Source organism: Coregonus lavaretus, assembly GCF_964263955.1.
Source record: "Coregonus lavaretus genome assembly, chromosome: 18".
NCBI classification, from domain to species: Eukaryota; Metazoa; Chordata; class Actinopteri; order Salmoniformes; family Salmonidae; genus Coregonus; species Coregonus lavaretus.
The window spans coordinates 47,726,690-47,746,895 of record NC_140005.1 but is presented as its reverse complement, the minus strand read 5'-3'; the positions used below and the strand labels follow the sequence as shown (position 1 = coordinate 47,746,895).

At 42.8% G+C, this 20,206-nt stretch overlaps 1 protein-coding gene across 1 annotated transcript in view; it reads right to left on the bottom strand.

Annotated features, from left to right (window-relative positions):
• LOC311145544 (MAM domain-containing glycosylphosphatidylinositol anchor protein 1-like) overlaps window positions 1–20,206 on the bottom strand; it is a gene marked incomplete at its 3' end in the record, with an annotated part of 411,583 nt that overhangs the window by 47,501 nt on the left and 343,876 nt on the right. The window contains exon 16 of the mRNA XM_084181813.1: window positions 15,952–16,113. Coding sequence (XP_084037939.1) covers window positions 15,952–16,113 — 162 coding nt within the window. The remainder of the gene's footprint in view (window positions 1–15,951; window positions 16,114–20,206) is intronic.

The following is a 20,206-nucleotide window of genomic DNA, read 5'->3' as shown; positions in this document are numbered from 1 at the left end:
ACTCTTTCTCTTAAGGAAAAGAAAGTGGAGCCCTGTAAAATATGTATCGATCGGTTGAAGTAATGCAATAAAGCTTGTCTTGGAGAGTGTCAGGTGGAGAGAGAGAGAGAGAGGGAGAGGGGCTAGGCACAGCTTTATCAGGCTACCTGTCCTGGGGAGGGAGGGGAGGATGAGGAGGGAGAGGTGTGACGATAGTTAGATAGAGGCGTGGGTGGACCTGACAGTCTATTAGTACATGTAGGTGCGTCCTTCTTTCTAACCTTCTATATGGCAGTATGAGGAGAAGGTTTTCTAAGATATTTTGCTTGGTGTACCGTACCTGAATGTACTAAAATGGAAAACAAATGGACAAAGCACCTTTAAGAATATAACATCTAATTAACATACAGTATATATCAACTTGTTGTGCTTTTGCCTTTCCAATTTACCTCAGGAGTGGGGCAGTCTATTTTTTGTTTATTAGATAGGATAAAAACAGATTGGAAAGAAAGGAGGACAGAGTATGCTGAAATAGCAGTGGACGGATTTCGAACCCATGCTGCAGAAGATTAGACCACTTTTCCCTGCCATGTCAGGAAAAGTTGCGTGCACAGTACGGAATCAGAAAAATCTTTGTTTACCTTGCAGTGGATATACTGTATATGTTCACATGCAACTTCAAATGCAGCTCGTGCAAGTTAACAAACACGTAAAGCAGATGTCATCAGAGGCTTGATTACCTAGCAAGCCAGCGAAGCAAGTTAAAATATCACAAATAGAGCTAGATGTACATAGCTATAACCATCAGTCTTGAGTGTTTTCATGGTCATCAATCACTCACTGTTAAGTTTGTCAAGGTCCCGACTAAGTTTGTCAAGGTCCTGCTACAGAGCTTTTTGGTGCTGAGATGCGCAGACATCACTTGAACGTGATGCCTGTTTGTAAACAAAAAAATGCTCTATATGTAAACAGTTTCAATCCAAAACGCTATATATCCATTTTCATAAATGAGCTTTTATTGTTTAAAGAACTCATACAAGATTGGTGTGTTTTTTGCACCGCCTAATCACTGCATTGGGTTGTTCAATGACAGACATGTATTTGTTTGAAATCTATCACCTGATGGTTTCAATTCAGAGAAAAAAATTATGTTTTGTTGCAAAACGCTATATTTCCAACAGACTTCCAGCATGCTTATAGAGATGTAATGTAATGCACTGACACAAATGACTGATGATTGGTTGAAAGAAATTGATAATAAGAAAATTGTGGGAGCTGTACTGTTAGATTTCAGTGCAGCCTTTGATATTATTAACCATAACCTGTTGTTGAAAAAACGTACGTGTTATGGCTTTTCAACCTCTGCCATATTGTGATATCTATCTAATAGAGCACAGAGTTTTCTTTGACAGAAGCTTCTCTAATGTTAAACATGTAAAGTGTGGTGTACGACAGGGTAGCTCTCTTTGCCCTCCACTCTTTTCTATTTTTACCAACGACCTGCCACTGTCATTAAGCAAAGCCTGTGTGTCCATGTATGCTGATAATTCAACCCTATACGCATCAGCAATCACAGCTAGTGAAATCACTGCAACCCTAAACAAAAAGTTGCAGTCAGTTTTAGAATAGGTGGCCAGTAATAAGCGGGTCCTGCACATCTCTACCATTAAGAGCATTGTATTAGGTACAAATCATTCCCTAAGTTCTAGACCTCAGCTGAATCTGGTAATGAATGGTGTGGCTGTTGAGCAAGTTGAGGAAACTAAATTACTTGGTGTTGCCTTAGATTGTAAACTGTCATGGTCAAAACATATTGAGTCAATGGTTGTAAAGATGGGGAGAGGTCTGTCCATGATAAAGAGGTGCTCTGCTTTTTTGACACCACACTCCACAAAGCAAGTCCTGCAGGCTCTAGTTTTATCTTATCTTGACTTTTGTCCACTCATATGGTCAAGTGATGCAACGAAGGACCTAGTTAAGATGCAGCTGGCCCAGAACAGAGTGGCACATTTTGCTCTTCATTGTAATCATAGGGCTAAAATAAATACTATGCATGCCAGTCTCTCTTAGTTAAGAGTTGAGGAAAGACTGACTGAATCACTTCTTGTTTTTATAAGAAACATGAATGTGTTGCAAATGTCAAATTGTTTGCATAGTCAACTTACACACAGCACTGACACACACACTTACCCCACAATACATGCCACCAGGGGTCTCTTCACAGTCCCCAGTTCCAGAACAAATTCAAGGAAAGGTACAGTATTATACTGTACCTAATGGGGATCCGTAATAAATAAATAAATACTAATACAGAGTCATGATTGCATGGAGCTCCCTTCCATCTCATATAGTGGTTTAAAAAAACAAATAAAACAACACCTCGCAGCACAACGCCTCTCCCCTATGTGACCTACTTATTGTGTGTATGTACTGACATGCATGTGTAACTGATGCACACACACACACACACGCACACTACATGTTCATGTTTTTAAATGTACTGTATGTAAATCGTAAAGTATTTTGTCTGTCATTTGTTTTTCGTTACGTGTCGGAACCCACTAAGACTAGCTGTCGCCATTGCCGTCAGCTAATGGGGATCCTAATAAAATACAATCACTCTCAGGAATAAGTAGTACTGCTAGGTTTTACACAGTCAAACGAAATAAAGAACTAAATGTTTAGTAAAGAACTGTACAAATTATACACTTGTTACATCAATATACAGTATATATATATATTTTTTATGAATCAATACAGTAATATGAGTTCTGTATGTGAAATATTTACATTTGAAATTTTAGTCATTTTGCAGATGCTCTTTTCCAGAGTGACTTACAGTTAGTGCATTCATCTTAAGATATCACAGTCAAATATTCAGAATACGAACATTCCATTCCAGCTTAAGAATGGATATATAGTGCTTTGAAACAAAACCATTTTAATTCACATCTAAAATATATTAATAAGAAATCAGAGAACAGTAACCGTTTTGGAATTAAAATCTTCATGTGTTCCAGGGAAAGTGGCTTAGTCAGCTAGCTGAAACCATTCAGCAGTGCTTATTTTTCATGTTCATTTAGGATTAGCTGATGTTCACAACAGATGGTGTGGAACGATGGGCTCACTCTTGGAGCAATACTCAGCAATCTAGCTACCAGCGACCAGTTATTTTCAATGAAAGGAGACACGAAGAGACACACAGCGACTTAACGGTCGGCAGCGAGACAGCTAGCGACCAGAATTGAAAATGTCCCAATATTATGCAAATATCAGCTACGCAATTGCACGACAGCCGATTGGGGGAGGGCAGGTCATTCTAGCAGGCTTTGACATTGGCTAACAACAAAACTGCCATCATGCAAGCTGTTTGGAGGATGCGCCCACTGGGGGTTTCACCGACCGGGATAACATTTCTGATATGCACCATTGAAAAGCAATGTTACCTCGGTCGTGGAGATCGCATTCAAAGTAAACACTGCAGATGTTGGCTCAATCGGAAATTACCTTTAAACGTTCACTGCGCTACAACATAGACCTTCCAGGGTCCGGATTGAATCCTGGCCTTGATTGCTTGAATACTAAATAAGTCTGAGCGTAGGATCTTAATTTGAGCCAGTTTGTTACAGCAGGAAAATAATCATGCAACAACAGGAAATGTGAATTATTATGTGGATTATAATTAATTGACATTTTTATGTAGGGCTTGATAGATTTTAAGTTAGGGCAAATCTGTCTGAAATGTTAAAGATGTCCTCCAGCGATTTTTTTTTACTTTTACTGTTGAAAAGCGATATCCAAAGTATAAATACAGTAAAGTACACACACTAAAGGTAAAAACAATTAAAATCAGCAAAATAGTGTTTATTTTAGACACAACTGCAAACATCAACTTCAGTCAGTGATGTCATCAGCATCCCCCCTTGCTTGTGGAGAAATAGAGAATAGAAGAGGAATGGCCCACCCCCCCACTTGACATACCTGGATGAGTTGAAAAGGAGACTGGAGTGCCACTTTAAAGTGGAAATTACACATTTTTGAATATGTTTTTAACCTTAAATACACAACAAGTTTACATTTCCTGCTGTGCAGGAACATTTTCATCAACAAAGGAGTGATCAAATTAAGATCATACATCTGTACGTCTGAAAACATCTGACAAACTTTGGAGACTTCTTTTTCACTGGCCTTGTTAATAAGTTCAAATGCAACAGGTCGAAAGATAGTATTATAACAAGCGAGAACAGGTCCCAAAAGGCAAGTTGCCAATGGACTAATAGTCTTGCGTGGCCAGTCACCCCATTCTCCCATTCACTCTGAAAGCATGGCAAGAGAGCTTAAAAATGCTGGTGCTGTGCCACACACACTCTGCCAATCTCCCACACCTATTCAACCTTTGTCACGATACCTCCATAATATATGACAGCATAAGAGAGAGATGGCCAAATACAGTATCATCATCATCGTTACTCCATTCTATGAATATCCGCTGTGTCCTTCAGGCAGCGGGAAAATGACATCACACGAGGCCTGTTGTCGAGCAGCGTGCAACACGCCAATTGATAATAACAATGATGCTGCATTTGATCCGTAGAAAACCAATTTCTCATGGACTGAAGTGCGAGATAACAAATTTTGTGACTCTTAATAGTGTTGTGTCGACAATTCTTGGATGAATGCAACAATCTGCTCCCGGGGAGGATGGAGGGGAGGAGGAGGATGAGTGGGTGTCAGTGGAGGTGTCACTGTAGCAATTAAGGCATCAGCATGCTTCAGTTCAGCTAGCCATGCTCGCATATTCCCTTAAAAGACCTTCGCTTGAAAAATCATTAAAAAATCTCTCCCAATTCACTCTCCTTTGTCTCTCCTTCTCTCTCTCTTTATTTCTCCCCACGTCTCTCCCCCCCCCCCCTCTTTCTGTCTTCTTTCTACCCCTCTCTTGTAGCAATTAGGCTCTCTCTCACTTGCTCTCTTTCTCCCTATCAAATTCTCTCTCTCCTAGTTCTCTCCTTCTCCATCTTTCTTTGCCTCATTCTCATATTTCTCTCTCCAATTCCCTCTCCGGTTTGTCTCTCACTTCTCTCTCTCTCCCTTCTCGCTCTTCTTTCTACCCCTTCTCTTTTCCTCTTTCCCGTCCTTCTCCTCTTTCTCTCCTTCCCCCTATCTATCTCTCTCTCTTTCAATCCCTTCACCTCCCTTCCCCCTCCATCTCTCCCTCCATCTGTGTTAGAAGTGGTGATTAATAAAAGGTGATAAACAGAGTGATGATTCCTCGGCAGCCCTGCGGCTCTCTCTCTCTCTCTCTCTCTCTCTCTGGGCAAACCGGGACCCGTCAAAATATTATTTAATGGAAACCAAAGCTCATTAAATGTTGTTTAATGCTGCCGCACAGCCCAAAGAGCGAAAACGAGGGGAGAGAGACACTGAAACAGGCCTTATGGGTAATTATGAGGAAGATGGAGCGTGAGGGAGGGATAGAGAGAAAGGGAGAGAGAGAGGGAAAAGAGAGAGAATGTGAGTGAGTGAATGAGTGCTGGAGAGAACTGCAGGGACTCACTGGCTGCATTCCAATTCTCTACCCTTCTCCAGAAGTGTGTGCTCGTTCACTCCCCCTCATGCATTTAAAAACATTGGAGTTGTCCTTACTGGTCATTATTGGTCCTTGGATTTGTCCATTCCTTTTAAATCCATGAAAGGGAGTGTACGAGTGCACACTTTGGGAGCGAGGTAGAGAATCAGAATGTAAGCACTATATTTTACTACAGGAATTACTGGGATGGGGTACCTCAGTTCTAATGGAACTGTTACTCTGACATTTATCAGGCCGTCATGCCAGGATAGGTCAAGGTTGACAAATGTATATGCTTATTAATGTGCAAAGTCACACTTCTTGATTTTCAGACAGGCACGGACCCCAACCACCAATCACGAAAAAACCCAGACACCCTCTGTTGGTCCATCAGAACCCAATGATTCCCTCTATGGGAATCCCCTTCAAATTAAGGGCCCAGATTAATGGACTATTGTCTCTATGCTTTCATTTTCATCCCCTGATCTTCCTTGGCTTCTAGGGTGGAGGAATTCTGACTTAAAGAGTCAGCCCTTATTAATAAAGCATTACTTTAAATAAGGTAGAGCCTTAAGAAGTGAGTCGCTAATGCCTCGGAATGGAGGGAATATATTTCAGTAGTGTGTCTGGTGTCTGGTCTGCCACTCAGCAGAAAGAGATAGAGGGAGTGGGAGAGAGGGTGGGAGAGAGAAAGTGGGAGGGCGAGAGGGAAGGAGAAAGAAAGAGAGAGAGAGAGAGAGGAGAGAAGGGGTAGAGAGAGAGAGGAGGGAGGGAGGGAGGGAGGGAGGGAGGGAGGGAGGGAGGGAGGGAGGGAGGGAGAATGAGAAAATAAATGAAGGGAGGATAAGTGTTGAGTGGTCTGGGTATAGGGAGGCAACAGCTGATTCAACAATGACAGAGAATGGAGGGAGAGAGAGAGTGAAATGAAGAGCGGGGGGGGGAACAAAGAGATAGCAAGAGAGAGAGAGAGAGAGCGAGAGAGAGAGAGAGAGACAGAGAGAGGGAGAGAGAGAGAGAGAGAGAGAGAGAGAGAGAGAGAGAGAGAGAGAGAGAGAGAGAGAGAGAGAGAGAGAGACAGAGAGAGAGACCTAGGCCAAAACTTTCAGGACTGTGGAACTGGAAGATAGGTGTGCACCCCTCAACAGTATTAACTGTAACCTGTAAGTGCGAAGGCAGTAAGAGGTCGTGTTAGATCTAGGCATCTCTCTTCCTGTTACACTTTCTCTACACCAGACACAACCACACCTCCATAGTAGAATAGAATATAATTACTTTATTTTTCCCAGAGGGAACAACTCTAACTACACCACTTACAGTACATGTAGAGTGTTGGGGGCAGACTGACGGGGGACAATGGTTCAAAGGGGGTCAGACACACACAGACACACAAGCCTGCACGCAGACGCACACACACACACACACACACATTTGTTTTACTATCCTTGTGGGGACCAAACAATTGATTCTCATTCAAAATCCTATTTTCCATAACTTATAACCCTAATTCTAATCCTAACCCTAATTGTAACCCTAACCCTAAACCTAACCCCTACGCCTAAAATAGATGTTTTCCTTGTGGGGACCAGAGAAATGTCCCCACCTGTCTGAATTTTCCTTGTTTCACAGATGTCGGATCTTAACTTTATGATTCTTTTGTCGAGTAGAATTGTGCATCAGGAAATTCAAATGAGCCTTGTGATTGGCTGAAAATGAGCAGTTCTCTTTCTCTCCATGCGGGGGCAGTCGAGTCATTGGGATCAGGGTTGCTATCAAAATGATGTTCTCTCTCGCTCATTCAAAGGCTAGTTCTAGGTCCTATTACTGCAACATTCAAATGTACAAAAATGTATCTGAAATGCAGCCATACCTGTAATTTTATATTGCTTAATAAAACAAGATAGATAAGGGTCTCCACTAGAGTACGACATACAAGTGTATAGTGTATCCTAAGGTTACAAATGAACTCAAAATGTTGTTCAATTGTGCCTGGGGTGGTTAGGGCCACTGCCTTCAGCGTGCAAAAAAAAAAGGCCTACAGTGTTGGCGTGGGTTCGATTCTGGCCCTTCTAGCACAAATAAATAAATCCCCCGATTGACTTGATGTAGTTACACATTTCAAATATGGACTCTCTAGGGTTAACGACGCATCAGTTGGCGATAATAAGGATGCTCCTTTTTGAGGCAGAATTTCTAGGCAGGACGTCAAAATTCCCATGTGTCCTTCGCCGGGGAGGCTATCCCATAACACCTTGAGTCGCAGCGAAAGTAAAGCAAAAATTGGAATTAATGGCAGACAGAAGTCCCCGCTTGGGATATATTTTTTCCAGAAGAATAAGGTATAACTTAGCATTTGCCCTCATGTACTGCACAAGCTTATGAATATGTGAGGTTAATTTTCTTGAGATGTCCCTCACTTGGGAATTACTTATTTTGTACAATGGACTGTGTTTTAAGTACACATGCACAGATACAGTAAAACCAATACAAATGTTAACATAAGTTTGTAAAACAATAGTTGTTATTACATTTATAATTTATCGCTTTCACATGCTCATTTCTGTCCATTAAGGACCAACAATGTGCTACCTTTTGTAGCATTTCTGACAATGCTAACATCTTTTCAGCTGAATTACAGAGTTCTAAAAACTTGTGTTGTGCAGCAACAGTGCTAGTAGCTAGCTAACACCAGTCGGATGAGAGGCAAGCTACAAGCAAAGTAAGAGCTATATTTTCCTACGGAAGGTTTTCACATGGCTGAAGTCATCTGTGTAAACTTTTGGCCTTTACACCTGACACTTGCATGAAATTAAGAACAAATAAGATAGCGAACGTCCTTGGCTGCTATTGCCAGTTAGCTAGCCAACTAACGTTAGCCAGTAATGTTAGCTAGCTACAAGCCAACCAGGCTGTAACGTTAACGTCAGCTGTATGGACGTATCATGCACCAGTAGAACTCAATGTTGACAATATAGCTATCCCATATTCCTCCAAAAACAAAGAACAACTAGCTAGCTGGCTAAGTAAAGTTAATACTGTAGTCAACACCAAACTTTGGGAAACTGCCACACTGCTACTATGAACAGTGGTTAACATTACTCCATACTCTAGTCAATCTGGCTTGCTTATCAATGTAGCTAGCTAACGTTACAGCCCTTACCTTATGCATTGATTCGATACACTCCCTCCTCTGTCAATGCAATTTTCCTTTTGTCATTATAATCCACATTTGCGCTAACTGATTAACACAGTGTCAAGTTACTTTTCAATGTATTCCCGAAAACCCGAAGTCACCATCCAAGTAAAAAATAGCCAAGGGGGTGCGGGTGCACCCAGGTTAAACAACACCAACATCATTGCTTGCTTGCCCGACCTTAACGCAGTCAAAACAAAACGCACTGCTTGTTAACTTGGTTAGTGGTTAAGAGCATTGGGCCAGTAATCAAAAGGTTGCTTGATTGAATCCCAGAGACGACTAGGTAAACAATCTGTTGATGTGCCCTTGAGCAATGCACTTAACCCAAATTGCTCCTGTAAGTCGCTTTGGATAAGAGTATCTGATCAAATGTAAATGTTAGCTATGTGACTGTTTTCAACACATGAACTGTTTTAGACTATTTTATTTAACCAAGCAAGAAAAATAAACATTCAATCAGTACTGAGTAAATGAACAACAACAAAATACTTCCTGTCATCACCAGACTGTCAATTTAAATAGAGTGTCAAGATAATGTCTTCATGGCAAGGTTCGTAGCATAAGCCTTAACGTCACCGCCATGGAATCTGAAGGGTTTCCACTAGTTACCATAGCCACAAAGTCAGATATTGTAAAAATTTATTAAACAAAATGTTGCTTTTAATTTAAGGTTAGGGTTAGGCATAAGGTTAGCAGTGTGGTTAAGTTTAGGGTTCAGGTTAGGGTTAGGTTTAAAATCCAATTTTAAGAAGAGAAACGGTTGAAATAGGCGAGGGTAACTTCTGCCAAACTCCTTCCCTCCGTCATTAACAGAACAGCGGGAAAACAGTGCCAGACAGGCGGGGGCAAAGGACACTGTCTACCGTTGTCCTAGCTAGCTAGCTACTGGTGTTGTTGCCCCCGCCTCTTCTTCTGTGGGGTTTATCGGCGGTTGGCATCCAACGTTATGGTGCATTACAGCCACCTACTGTACTGAAGCGCTCCCGCCTGTCTACCGGAGTCCTAGCTTATAGAGGTATAAAGAGGGGTTCCTTCAGATGCAGGAATGCCCACATGCAGGAACGCCCCGAATTGCGGGACACAATTGCACCCTTCTCCATCTTACTACTACGGAGGAGAGAACGGTGGAAACTCTAGAGACCAACTCTCAACTCAATGCCCTCATCCGTCAGATGCACTCCACCCCTACGGTACATCCCAGGGACACACTGCTTAGTGGCAGGGTGGCGGATTGTGTTCCCTGAAATGCATACACCAGCTGATTGATGAAGCGCAGGGCCCTCTCTATGCACTTGTTTATCTTCTGGTCACACTGGAACATCCAGCTCCTCCGCTGTGCACAAGCAGAGAAGACCACCGTTGTCCCAGGAAACATTCGGACGACCACCACTAAATCTGCACATCTGCCGCACCAGTGCCGTCCCCTTTGTGTATCCCAAGTCGTTTCCACCACAGTGGATGACTAGGATGTCAGGGGGAGAAGTAGCACAAATGCAAATCAATTTATAATATTTTTTACATGCGTTTTTCTGTTTTTCTTTGTTGTTATTCTGTCTCTCACTGTTCAAATAAACATACCATTAAAATTATAGACTGATCATTTCTTTGTCAGTGGGCAAACGTACAAAATTAGCAGGGGATCAAATACTTTTTTCCCTCACTGTATGTAAATAGTTAATGGGTAGAATACATGTTGATTATTTCTGTATTTTCTTAGAGCTTGCTCGATTGTCTTGTTAAAAGAGATCAAGGAATGTTTCCAGTTTACTCCATATTGGTCTTAAATGGGTTTCTGTTTTTTTGCGTCCCTCTGGAAAATCAGCTGTTAATATTAAATAAATACTAATAACTAAATGTTTTGTGTTGCCATTTGTCATTATCGTGTATTTTTAATTTACTTTTATTGCTGTGCTATGCTGTATTATAACGTTGCATAATAATGTTGTATAATCATGGAAATAAAAAAACAATAACTATGTTTTAAGTGAGAAGTAGGCATTATCTGAAGCTGAAAAATAAAGGAAATTCACGAGCTCCACAATGCCTACTCCACCTATGCTCTACCAAGGTTTTCCAGGACACAGCTTTGACCTAATACAGTAGCTGTGTTGGTCTATTGTACTTCTTACAATGTGTATGCAGGTTGCTCAGGATTCAAACCTTCTCAAACAGCCTAATTCAAACTCTTCAGTGGAATAACAGACTTTACAGGGTCCTGCTATTCAAATAATAGCTGAGTGTATAAAACATTACATGACATAGACTGACCAGGTGAGTCCAGGTAAAAGCTATGATCACTTATTGATGTCACTTGTTAAATCCACTTCAATCACTGTAGATGAACGGGAGGAGACAGGTTAAAGAAGGATTTTTAAGACCATGGATTTTGTATGTGTGCCATTCAGAGGGTGTATGGCCAAGACAAAATATTGAAATGCCTTTGAACGGGGTATGGTAGTAGGTGCCAGGCGCAAGTATGTCAAGAACTGCAACACTGCTGGGTTTTTCACGCTCAACAGTTTCCTGTGTGTATCAAGAATGGTCTACCACCAAAAGGACATCAAGCCAACTTGACACAATTGTCGGAAGCATTGGAGTCAACCTGGGCCAGCGTTCCTGTGGAACGAATTTAGGCTATTCTGAGGGCAAAAGGGGGGTGCAACTCAATATTAGAAATGTGTTCTTAATGTTTTGTACACTTAGTGTATATCATTAGGCTGTATGTATTTTTAGATATAGGCCTATTGTAAATGTGTATTAATGTAGCGTTACCATCTTTATTGCAAAAATAAATACAAATACACACATAACTTTAAGCTACATATTCACTTGACAGAGTAATAAACTGTCAATTGATCAGCACAGCAATTGATGAAACAGGACCATGTTTGCAAAACAAGTGTTTCTGAGCTTAAATAAATATTACACAGGTAAGCTAACGGTTACATAAATCAGGAATGCAGACAGGCTCTATATACAGTGGGGGAAAAAAGTATTTAGTCAGCCACCAATTGTGCAAGTTCTCCCACTTAAAAAGATGAGAGAGGCCTGTAATTTTCATCATAGGTACACGTCAACTATGACAGACAAATTGAGATTTTTTTTTTCAGAAAATCACATTGTAGGATTTTTAATGAATTTATTTGCAAATTATGGTGGAAAATAAGTGTTTGGTCACCTACAAACAAGCAAGATTTCTGGCTCTCACAGACCTGTAACTTCTTCTTTAAGAGGCTCCTCTGTCCTCCACTCGTTACCTGTATTAATGGCACCTGTTTGAACTTGTTATCAGTATAAAATACACCTGTCCACCTCAAACAGTCACACTCCAAACTCCACTATGGCCAAGACCAAAGAGCTGTCAAAGGACACCAGAAACAAAATTGTAGACCTGCAACAGGCTGGGAAGACTGAATCTGCAATAGGTAAGCAGCTTGGTTTGAAGAAATCAACTGTGGGAGCAATTATTAGGAAATGGAAGACATACAAGACCACTGATAATCTCCCTCGATCTGGGGCTCCACGCAAGATCTCACCCCGTGGGGTAAAAATGATCACAAGAACGGTGAGCAAAAATCCCAGAACCACACGGGGGGACCTAGTGAATGACCTGCAGAGAGCTGGGACCAAAGTAACAAAGCCTACCATCAGTAACACACTACGCCGCCAGGGACTCAAATCCTGCAGTGCCAGATGTGTCCCCCTGCTTAAGCCAGTACATGTCCAGGCCCGTCTGAAGTCTGCTAGAGTGCATTTGGATGATCCAGAAGAGGATTGGGAGAATGTCATATGGTCAGATGAAACCAAAATATAACTTTTTGGTAAAAACTCAACTCGTCGTGTTTGGAGGACAAAGAATGCTGAGTTGCATCCAAAGAACACCATACCTACTGTGAAGCATGGGGGTGGAAACATCATGCTTTGGGGCTGTTTTTCTGCAAAGGGACCAGGACGACTGATCCATGTAAAGGAAAAAATGAATGGGGCCATGTATCGTGAGATTTTGAGTGAAAACCTCCTTCCATCAGCAAGGGCATTGAAGATGAAACGTGGCTGGGTCTTTCAGCTTGACAATGATCCCAAACACACCGCCCGGGCAACGAAGGAGTGGCTTCGTAAGAAGCATTTCAAGGTCCTGGAGTGGCCTAGCCAGTCTCCAGATCTCAACCCCATAGAAAATCTTTGGAGGGAGTTGAAAGTCCATGTTGCCCAGCGACAGCCCCAAAAACATCACTGCTCTAGAGGAGATCTGCATGGAGGAATGGGCCAAAATACCAGCAACAGTGTGTGAAAACCTTGTGAAGACTTACAGAAAACGTTTGACCTGTGTCATTGCCAACAAAGGGTATATAACAAAGTATTGAGAAACTTTTGTTATTGACCAAATACTTATTTTCCACCATAATTTGCAAATAAATTCATTAAAAATCCTACAATGTGATTTTCTGGATTTTTTTCCTCATTTTGTCTGTCATAGTTGATGTGTACCTATGATGAAAATTACAGGCCTCTCTCATCTTTTTAAGTGGGAGAACTTGCACAATTGGTGGCTGACTAAATACTTTTTTACCCCACTGTACCTCTATATATGAGATACTGTGTCCAACACACCACCACCTGGTGATATGTTGGGCACCTACTGACCCAAAAAAGATTTTATGAAATGTATTGCTAAATAAAAAGGTTTAAGGAAATATGGGCAGGCACCACATTAGTAGTACAAGACAAAATAGCTCGCTCAATCAAGCATGATGATCTTGTAAGTATATATTTTTTTCATATAACAATAAAAAAAATAAGCTTGAAACGGTAGTGGAATGGGATTAGTGTGGTGTGTGAAGAATCCAATACTTTAACTTGTATGCGGTACAAATCACATTATTGTGGGAGCACCTCCTCTAAGAGTATGAGTTAGGCTGTTTGAGAAGGTTTGAATCCTAAGGAACCTGCATACACATTGTTTGAAGTACAATATACCAACATATCTACTGTAGTAGGTCAAAGCTGTGTGTTGGAAAACCTTGGTAGGGCATGGGTGGTATAGGCATTGTGGTGCTAATGTGAATTTCCTTTATTTTTCGGCTTCAGACCAATGCCTACTTCTCACTTAAAACCTAGTTTTTTGTTTTTAATAATATTACAAAGTTGTATTAATTTAATTGAATACATATTCCTGTTCGGTATGCATATATATAATTATATTGGACATGTTATCCTTTATTACATGCCATAATTTAATTTGTATCCACTGCATTTAGCTTACATTAGGATGACGTAGCCTAGGACTTCTAATTTAGTTACATTGCATCACATCACCCTTCAATAGTAGTTATCAATAAATATAAAACCATGTTATCTTGAACATCGGTGTCATTTAATAATATGCACAGGTGTGAAGGTTTAATGAATTAATCACAATGCAGCTCTACTGCAATATTAGTGTCACAGTGAAACACCATTATTCTGGCTATTAATAATTCTTAAACCGTCAGTAAAATAGTTTATTTAGCTATCTCAAAAAATCGTAGCCTGTATGGTATCATGCATGCAAGTTAACCTGTCATGTCCACAACGATAGAGCAGCAGACCAAGCAATATGCAAGAGGAGGACCCTATACCATCCCAAATGGCAGTAACCTACTGGAAAAGTGCTACCTACTAAGGTAGGTGACTTTGAAGGCAGGTAGGCAGCATTCTTTGGATTGGTTAAATAATAAAAGTATGCTACACCAATATTAGTTTCCATTCATTGAAATATTTATTCAAATCCTGCTGCAGGATTATTTTCCTCCTGCGACGAAATGGGTCATATTAAGATTCGACATCTGTACTATCCTTGTGAGGACATCTGGTCCCCACAAGGATTGTAAAACCAAAAACACACACACAAAGACATACCCATAAATCGTCAGGGCCCGGAAGTTGACGTAGACGAAGGGTGCCATGAGATCTATACACTTCATAAACCCATCCGATAGCACGCGCTATGATGAACCATTTCCCCAGTGACTGATTGCGTCACGCCCCCTCTCGTAAATCACCCAGTGACAACCTCTCTGGCCCCTTCTCTTACCACCACCCCGCTGCCTTTGAGGAGGACACACACACACGCATGCAGGGACACACATACACACACACACAAACTGACAGACAAACTGTACACACGCACGTACACACATACACACACACACACAGACGGGGTGTATCTGAAACACACTCTACAAATGGAGTGTGGTGGAGGTAGACTTTTGACGGAGGAGAGATAAAGCTTGTGGTTCTGATACTGACAGTTTTCCCACTAGCTATCTATGTCATTGTGCTTATTGTCATCTCTTGTCCAGTCCTAGTAAGACAATGATATAGTAAGCATGCCCACTTTGCCCTGGCAAGGGAGACTGGCATACATGGGTCTCACGACAGCAACTAGGGCTATGCCAGTTTGTCTTGCGTGTGTGTGTGTGTGCATGTGTGTGTGTGTGCGTTACTGCGTGTCACGTGCATGTATGTCTGTCTGCCTGTGTGGGTGGTTGTGCCTGTGTGTGTGTACGTACATGCATGTGCAGGCGTGTATGTACATATGTTTGTGTGTGTGTGTACATGCCTGTGTATGTGTGTGCGTGCATGCATGTGCATGCGTGTGTGTGTGTGTGTGTATGCACGCGCCCGTGTGTGTGAAGCTGAGTCAGCTGAGGCATCATCTGTGCCAGGCGGAGTGTGTAGCGGGGTGAGGTCGGCAAGGCCACCTGGTGAGGGGAGCAGTGTAGGAGAGTGTGTGCCAGCTGTGGCATTCTGGGGGGATGTGCCGGGGAGCACTTGAGAGCAGTTGTCCCTGATGCGACCCGGGCAGAGAGGAAAGCGCTGACACACACACGCCCACAAATACAGATGAGCATGCACTCAACCACTCAATCCCTCACTCACCTCACTCACTCGCACACACAGACCCCCTCACTGATGCTTGAACCCCTATATTTCAATAGCATTTCAATGCTGAACCTAACAACCTCACAAAAGGCAACATTTCTAAATGGCGTTAACAACATTAGGGACCGAACTAGGACTGCCATAGATTGGGGGTTAGACCCTGTGATACTACCCTCCTGTCCAGGTGGTGTACTTGTACGTCAAGCAGCCTCACGCTACAGAAACATTGTGGCTTGGACAAGGCTACTTACTTTTACTTCTGAACTGATGTGGCTCAGGTACTCACCGATGTGCTTGCCCTTCATGTGATAGAAGAACGAGACGCAGTAGGGGAGACGACCGGAGCCCTTGGGGCCTCTGGCAGCGGTAACGTTGTAGAGAGGGGACAGGAGACGGGCATTGTCGCCAGCAACCCGGGGACGAGAGGCCTCGATGTACATGTAGTAACCTAGAAGGGGGGAGAGGGGAGGGGGAGACACAGATGGTTGGGTTAGAGACAGTGGTTTTGGACCCATTTTACATATGGGTTTATTTGTACATCCTGGTGAATTCTGCATGCCGCAAATAAGTATGACAGTTGTAAGTGCTATGAAATAATGTGTACCTATGTTACTCAACACAAGCTCCAAAGACAACGCCATCCCTCTCCGTAACTGCAGCATCAGAGATTTCACATCGCTGGACGTTTTAATTACGGCGTGTGGGGCCATCTGTGGTACTGTCTGTAGATTATGTGTTCATCTCACATATAAAAGTTCATATTCTGTTAACTATTCTGTTAATTCTGTCCTATTCTCATAATTGCGACAAAGCATAAATTGGAGGGGGAAAAAACACTTCAGAAACCTTGTATCTCAAACATTAAAAAAAAGACTTGCTATTTCCTCATGTACACTGAACAAAAATATAAACGCAACATGTAAAGTGTTGGCCCATGTTTCATGAGCTGAAATGTTCCATACGCACAAAAAGCTTATTTCTCCAAAGTTTGTGCACAAATTTGTTTACATCCCTGTTAGTGAACATTGCTCCTTTGCCAAGATAATCCATCCACCTGACAGGTCTGGCATATCAAGAAGCTGATTAAACAGCATGATCATTACACAGCTGCACCTTGTGCTGGGGACAATAAAATGCCACTTTAAAATGTGCAGTTTTGTCACATGACACAATGCCACAGATGTCTGAAGTTTTGAGGGAGCGTGCAATTGGCATACTGACTGCAGGAATGTCCACCAGAGCTGATGCCAGATAATTGAATGTTCATTTCTCTTCCATAAGCTGCATCCAATGTGTTTGAGAGAATTTGGCAGTACATCCAACCGGCCTCACAACCGCACACCACGTGTAAAAACGCCAGCCCAGGACCTCCACATCCGGCTTCTTGACCTGAGGGTTCCTTGATGAAAACCTGCTGCAGAGCAGGTGTGAAATAAATATTTTTATTAAATACTTTTTTCTTTACATAGTTGAATGTGCTGACAACAAAATCACACAAAAATTATCAATGGAAATCAAATGTATCAACCCATGGAGGTCTGGATTTGGAGTCACCCTCAAAATTAAAGTGGAAAACCACACTACAGGCTGATCCAACTTTGATGTAATGTCCTTAAAACAAGTCGAAATGAGGCTCAGTAGTGTGTGTGGCCTCCACGTGCCTGTATGACCTCCTTACAACGCCTGGGCATGCTCCTGATGAGGTGGCGGATGGTCTCCTGAGGAATCTCCTCCCAGACCTGGACTAAAGCATCCGCCAACTCCTGGACAGTCTGTGGTGCAACGTGGCGTTGGTGGATGGAGCGAGACATGATGTCCCAGATGTGCTCAATTGGATTCAGGTCTGGGGAACGGGCGGGCCAGTCCATAGCATCAATGCCTTCCTCTTGCAGGAACTGCTGACACACTCCAGCCACATGAGGTCTAGCATTGTCTTGCATTAGGAGGAACCCAGGGCCAACCGCACCAGCATATGGTCTCACAAGGGGTCTGAGGATCTCATCTCGGTACCTAATGGCAGTCAGGCTACCTCTGGAGAGCACATGGAGGGCTGTGCGGCCCCCCAAAGAAATGCCACCCCACACCATGACTGACCCACCGCCAAACCGGTCATGCTGGAGGATGTTGCAGGCAGCAGAATGTTCTCCACGGCATCTCCAGACTCTGTCACGTCTGTCACATGTGCTCAGTGTGAAACTGCTTTCATCTGTGAAGAGCACAGGGCGCCAGTGGCAAATTTGCCAATCTTGGTGTTCTCTGGCAAATACCAAACGTCCTGAACGGTGTTGGGCTGTAAGCACAACCCCCACCTTTGGACGTTGTGCCCTCATACCACCCTTATAGAGTCTGTTTCTGACCGTTTGAGCTGACACATGCACATTTGTGGCCTGCTGGAGGTCATTTTGCAGGGCTCTGGCAGTGCTCCTCCTGCTCCTCCTTGCACAAAGGCGGAGGTAGCAGTCCTGCTGCTGGGTTGTTGCCCTCCTACGGCCTCCTCCACGTCTCCTTATGTACTGGCCTGTCTCCTGGTAGCGCCTCCATGTTCTGGACAGTACGCTGACAGACACAGCAAACCTTCTTGCCACAGCTCGCATTGATGTGCCATCCTGGATGAGCTGCACTACCTGAGCCACTTGTGTGGGTTGTGGACTCCGTCTCATGCTACCACTAGAGTGAAAGCACCGCCAGCATTCAAAAGTGACCAAAACATCAGCCAGGAAGCATAGGAACTGAGAAGTGGTCTGTGGTCACCACCTGCAAAACCAGTCCTTTATTGGGGGTGTCTTGCTAATTGCCTATAATTTCCACCTGTTTTCTATTACATTTGCACAACAGCATGTGAAATGTATTGTCAATCAGTGTTGCTTCCTAAGTGGACAGTTTGATTTCACAGAAGTGTGATTGACTTGGAGTTACATTGTGTTGTTTAGTGTTCCCTTTATTTTTTTGAGCAGTGTATATATAAAAGTATGTGGACACCAATTCAAATTAGTGGATTCGGCTATTTCAACCACATCCATTGATAAACATTGGTAGTAGAATGGCCCGTACTGAAGAACTCAGTGACGTGGAACGTGGCAGCGTCATAGGATGCAACCTTTCCAACAAGTCAGTTTGTCAAATTTCTGCCCTGCTAGAGCTGCACCGGTCATCTGTAAGTGCTGTTATTGTGAAGTGGAAACGTCTAGGAGCAACAACGGCTCAGCCGCGAAGTGGTAGGCCACACAAACTCACAGAGTTTGACCGCCGAGTGCTGAAGCGTGTAGCTCGTAGAAATTGTCTGTCCTCGGTTGCAGCACTCACTACTGAGTTCCAAACTGCCTCTGGAAGCAATGTCAGCACAAGAACTGTTAGTCGGGAGCTTCATGAAATGGGTTTCCATGGCCGAGCAGCCGCACACAAGCCTAAGATCACCATGCGCAATGCCAAGCGTCGGCTGGAGTGGTGTAAAGCTTGCCACCATTGGACTCTGGAGCAGTGGAAACACGTTCTCTGGCGTGATGAATCACACTTCACCATCTGGCATTGAAATGCTGACAGCGAGCCAGGCCTAATCGCCCAACATCAGTGCCCGTCCTCACTAATGGTCTTGTGACTGAATGGAAGCAAGACCCTGCAGCAATGATCCAATATCTAGTGGAAAGCCTTCCCAGGAGAGTGGAGGCTGTTATATAAGCAATTTGGGGATCAACTCCATATTAATGCCCATGATTTTGGAATGAGATGTTCGGCGAGCAGGTGTCCACATAGTGTATGTGCAGATATGTGCACCACTTCACTGCTTTCTATCTCGCTATGCTGTGTGTGCATCATGTGCATCTTGCTAGCTGTCACTCATTTGACGAGGGGCTGATCTCATAGGTTGATCTCGAATTGTTAGGGGGCTGGTCCACGTAGTGGAAAATATAGGGTAAATGGCGCAGCACAGCTTCCAGAAAAACAGTTGCTTTCAAATTAGGGATTCCGTGCCTAATTGAGGTAATTCTACTCATAGATTATGCATGTGTGAACTACACATTGACAAATCCAGACCAAAGCGGGAGGTTTAAGAAATACTTAGTAGTCGCCAAAGTTCTGGAACATGTCTTTAACATGCCTGCCAAATATCACAACTCAAAATCCAACAGATCATGTGATACCCTTTTGATGGATTTTGGAAAATGTTTATTGTCTACTTGTTGACTACTTTAACCATCTTCTTCTCTAGAACCACTGGACCGATCAGCATCATGTCGTATTTTCCAAGACACTATCTCAAACAACACAATGAGCTTGCATGAATGTTTTTTCCTGTCCAACAGCGCCACCATGTGGCCATAAATAACCATTCTCTACATAATAATATTAATAATAATAATATGCCATTTAGCAGACGCTTTTATCCAAAGCGACTTACAGTCATGCGTGCATACATTATTATTATTATTTTTGTGTATGGGTGGTCCTGGGGATCGAACCCACTACCCTGGCGTTACAAGCGCCGTGCTCTACCAGCTGAGCTACAGAGGACCACATCAGGGGTTTTCAGCTCGACCTGATAA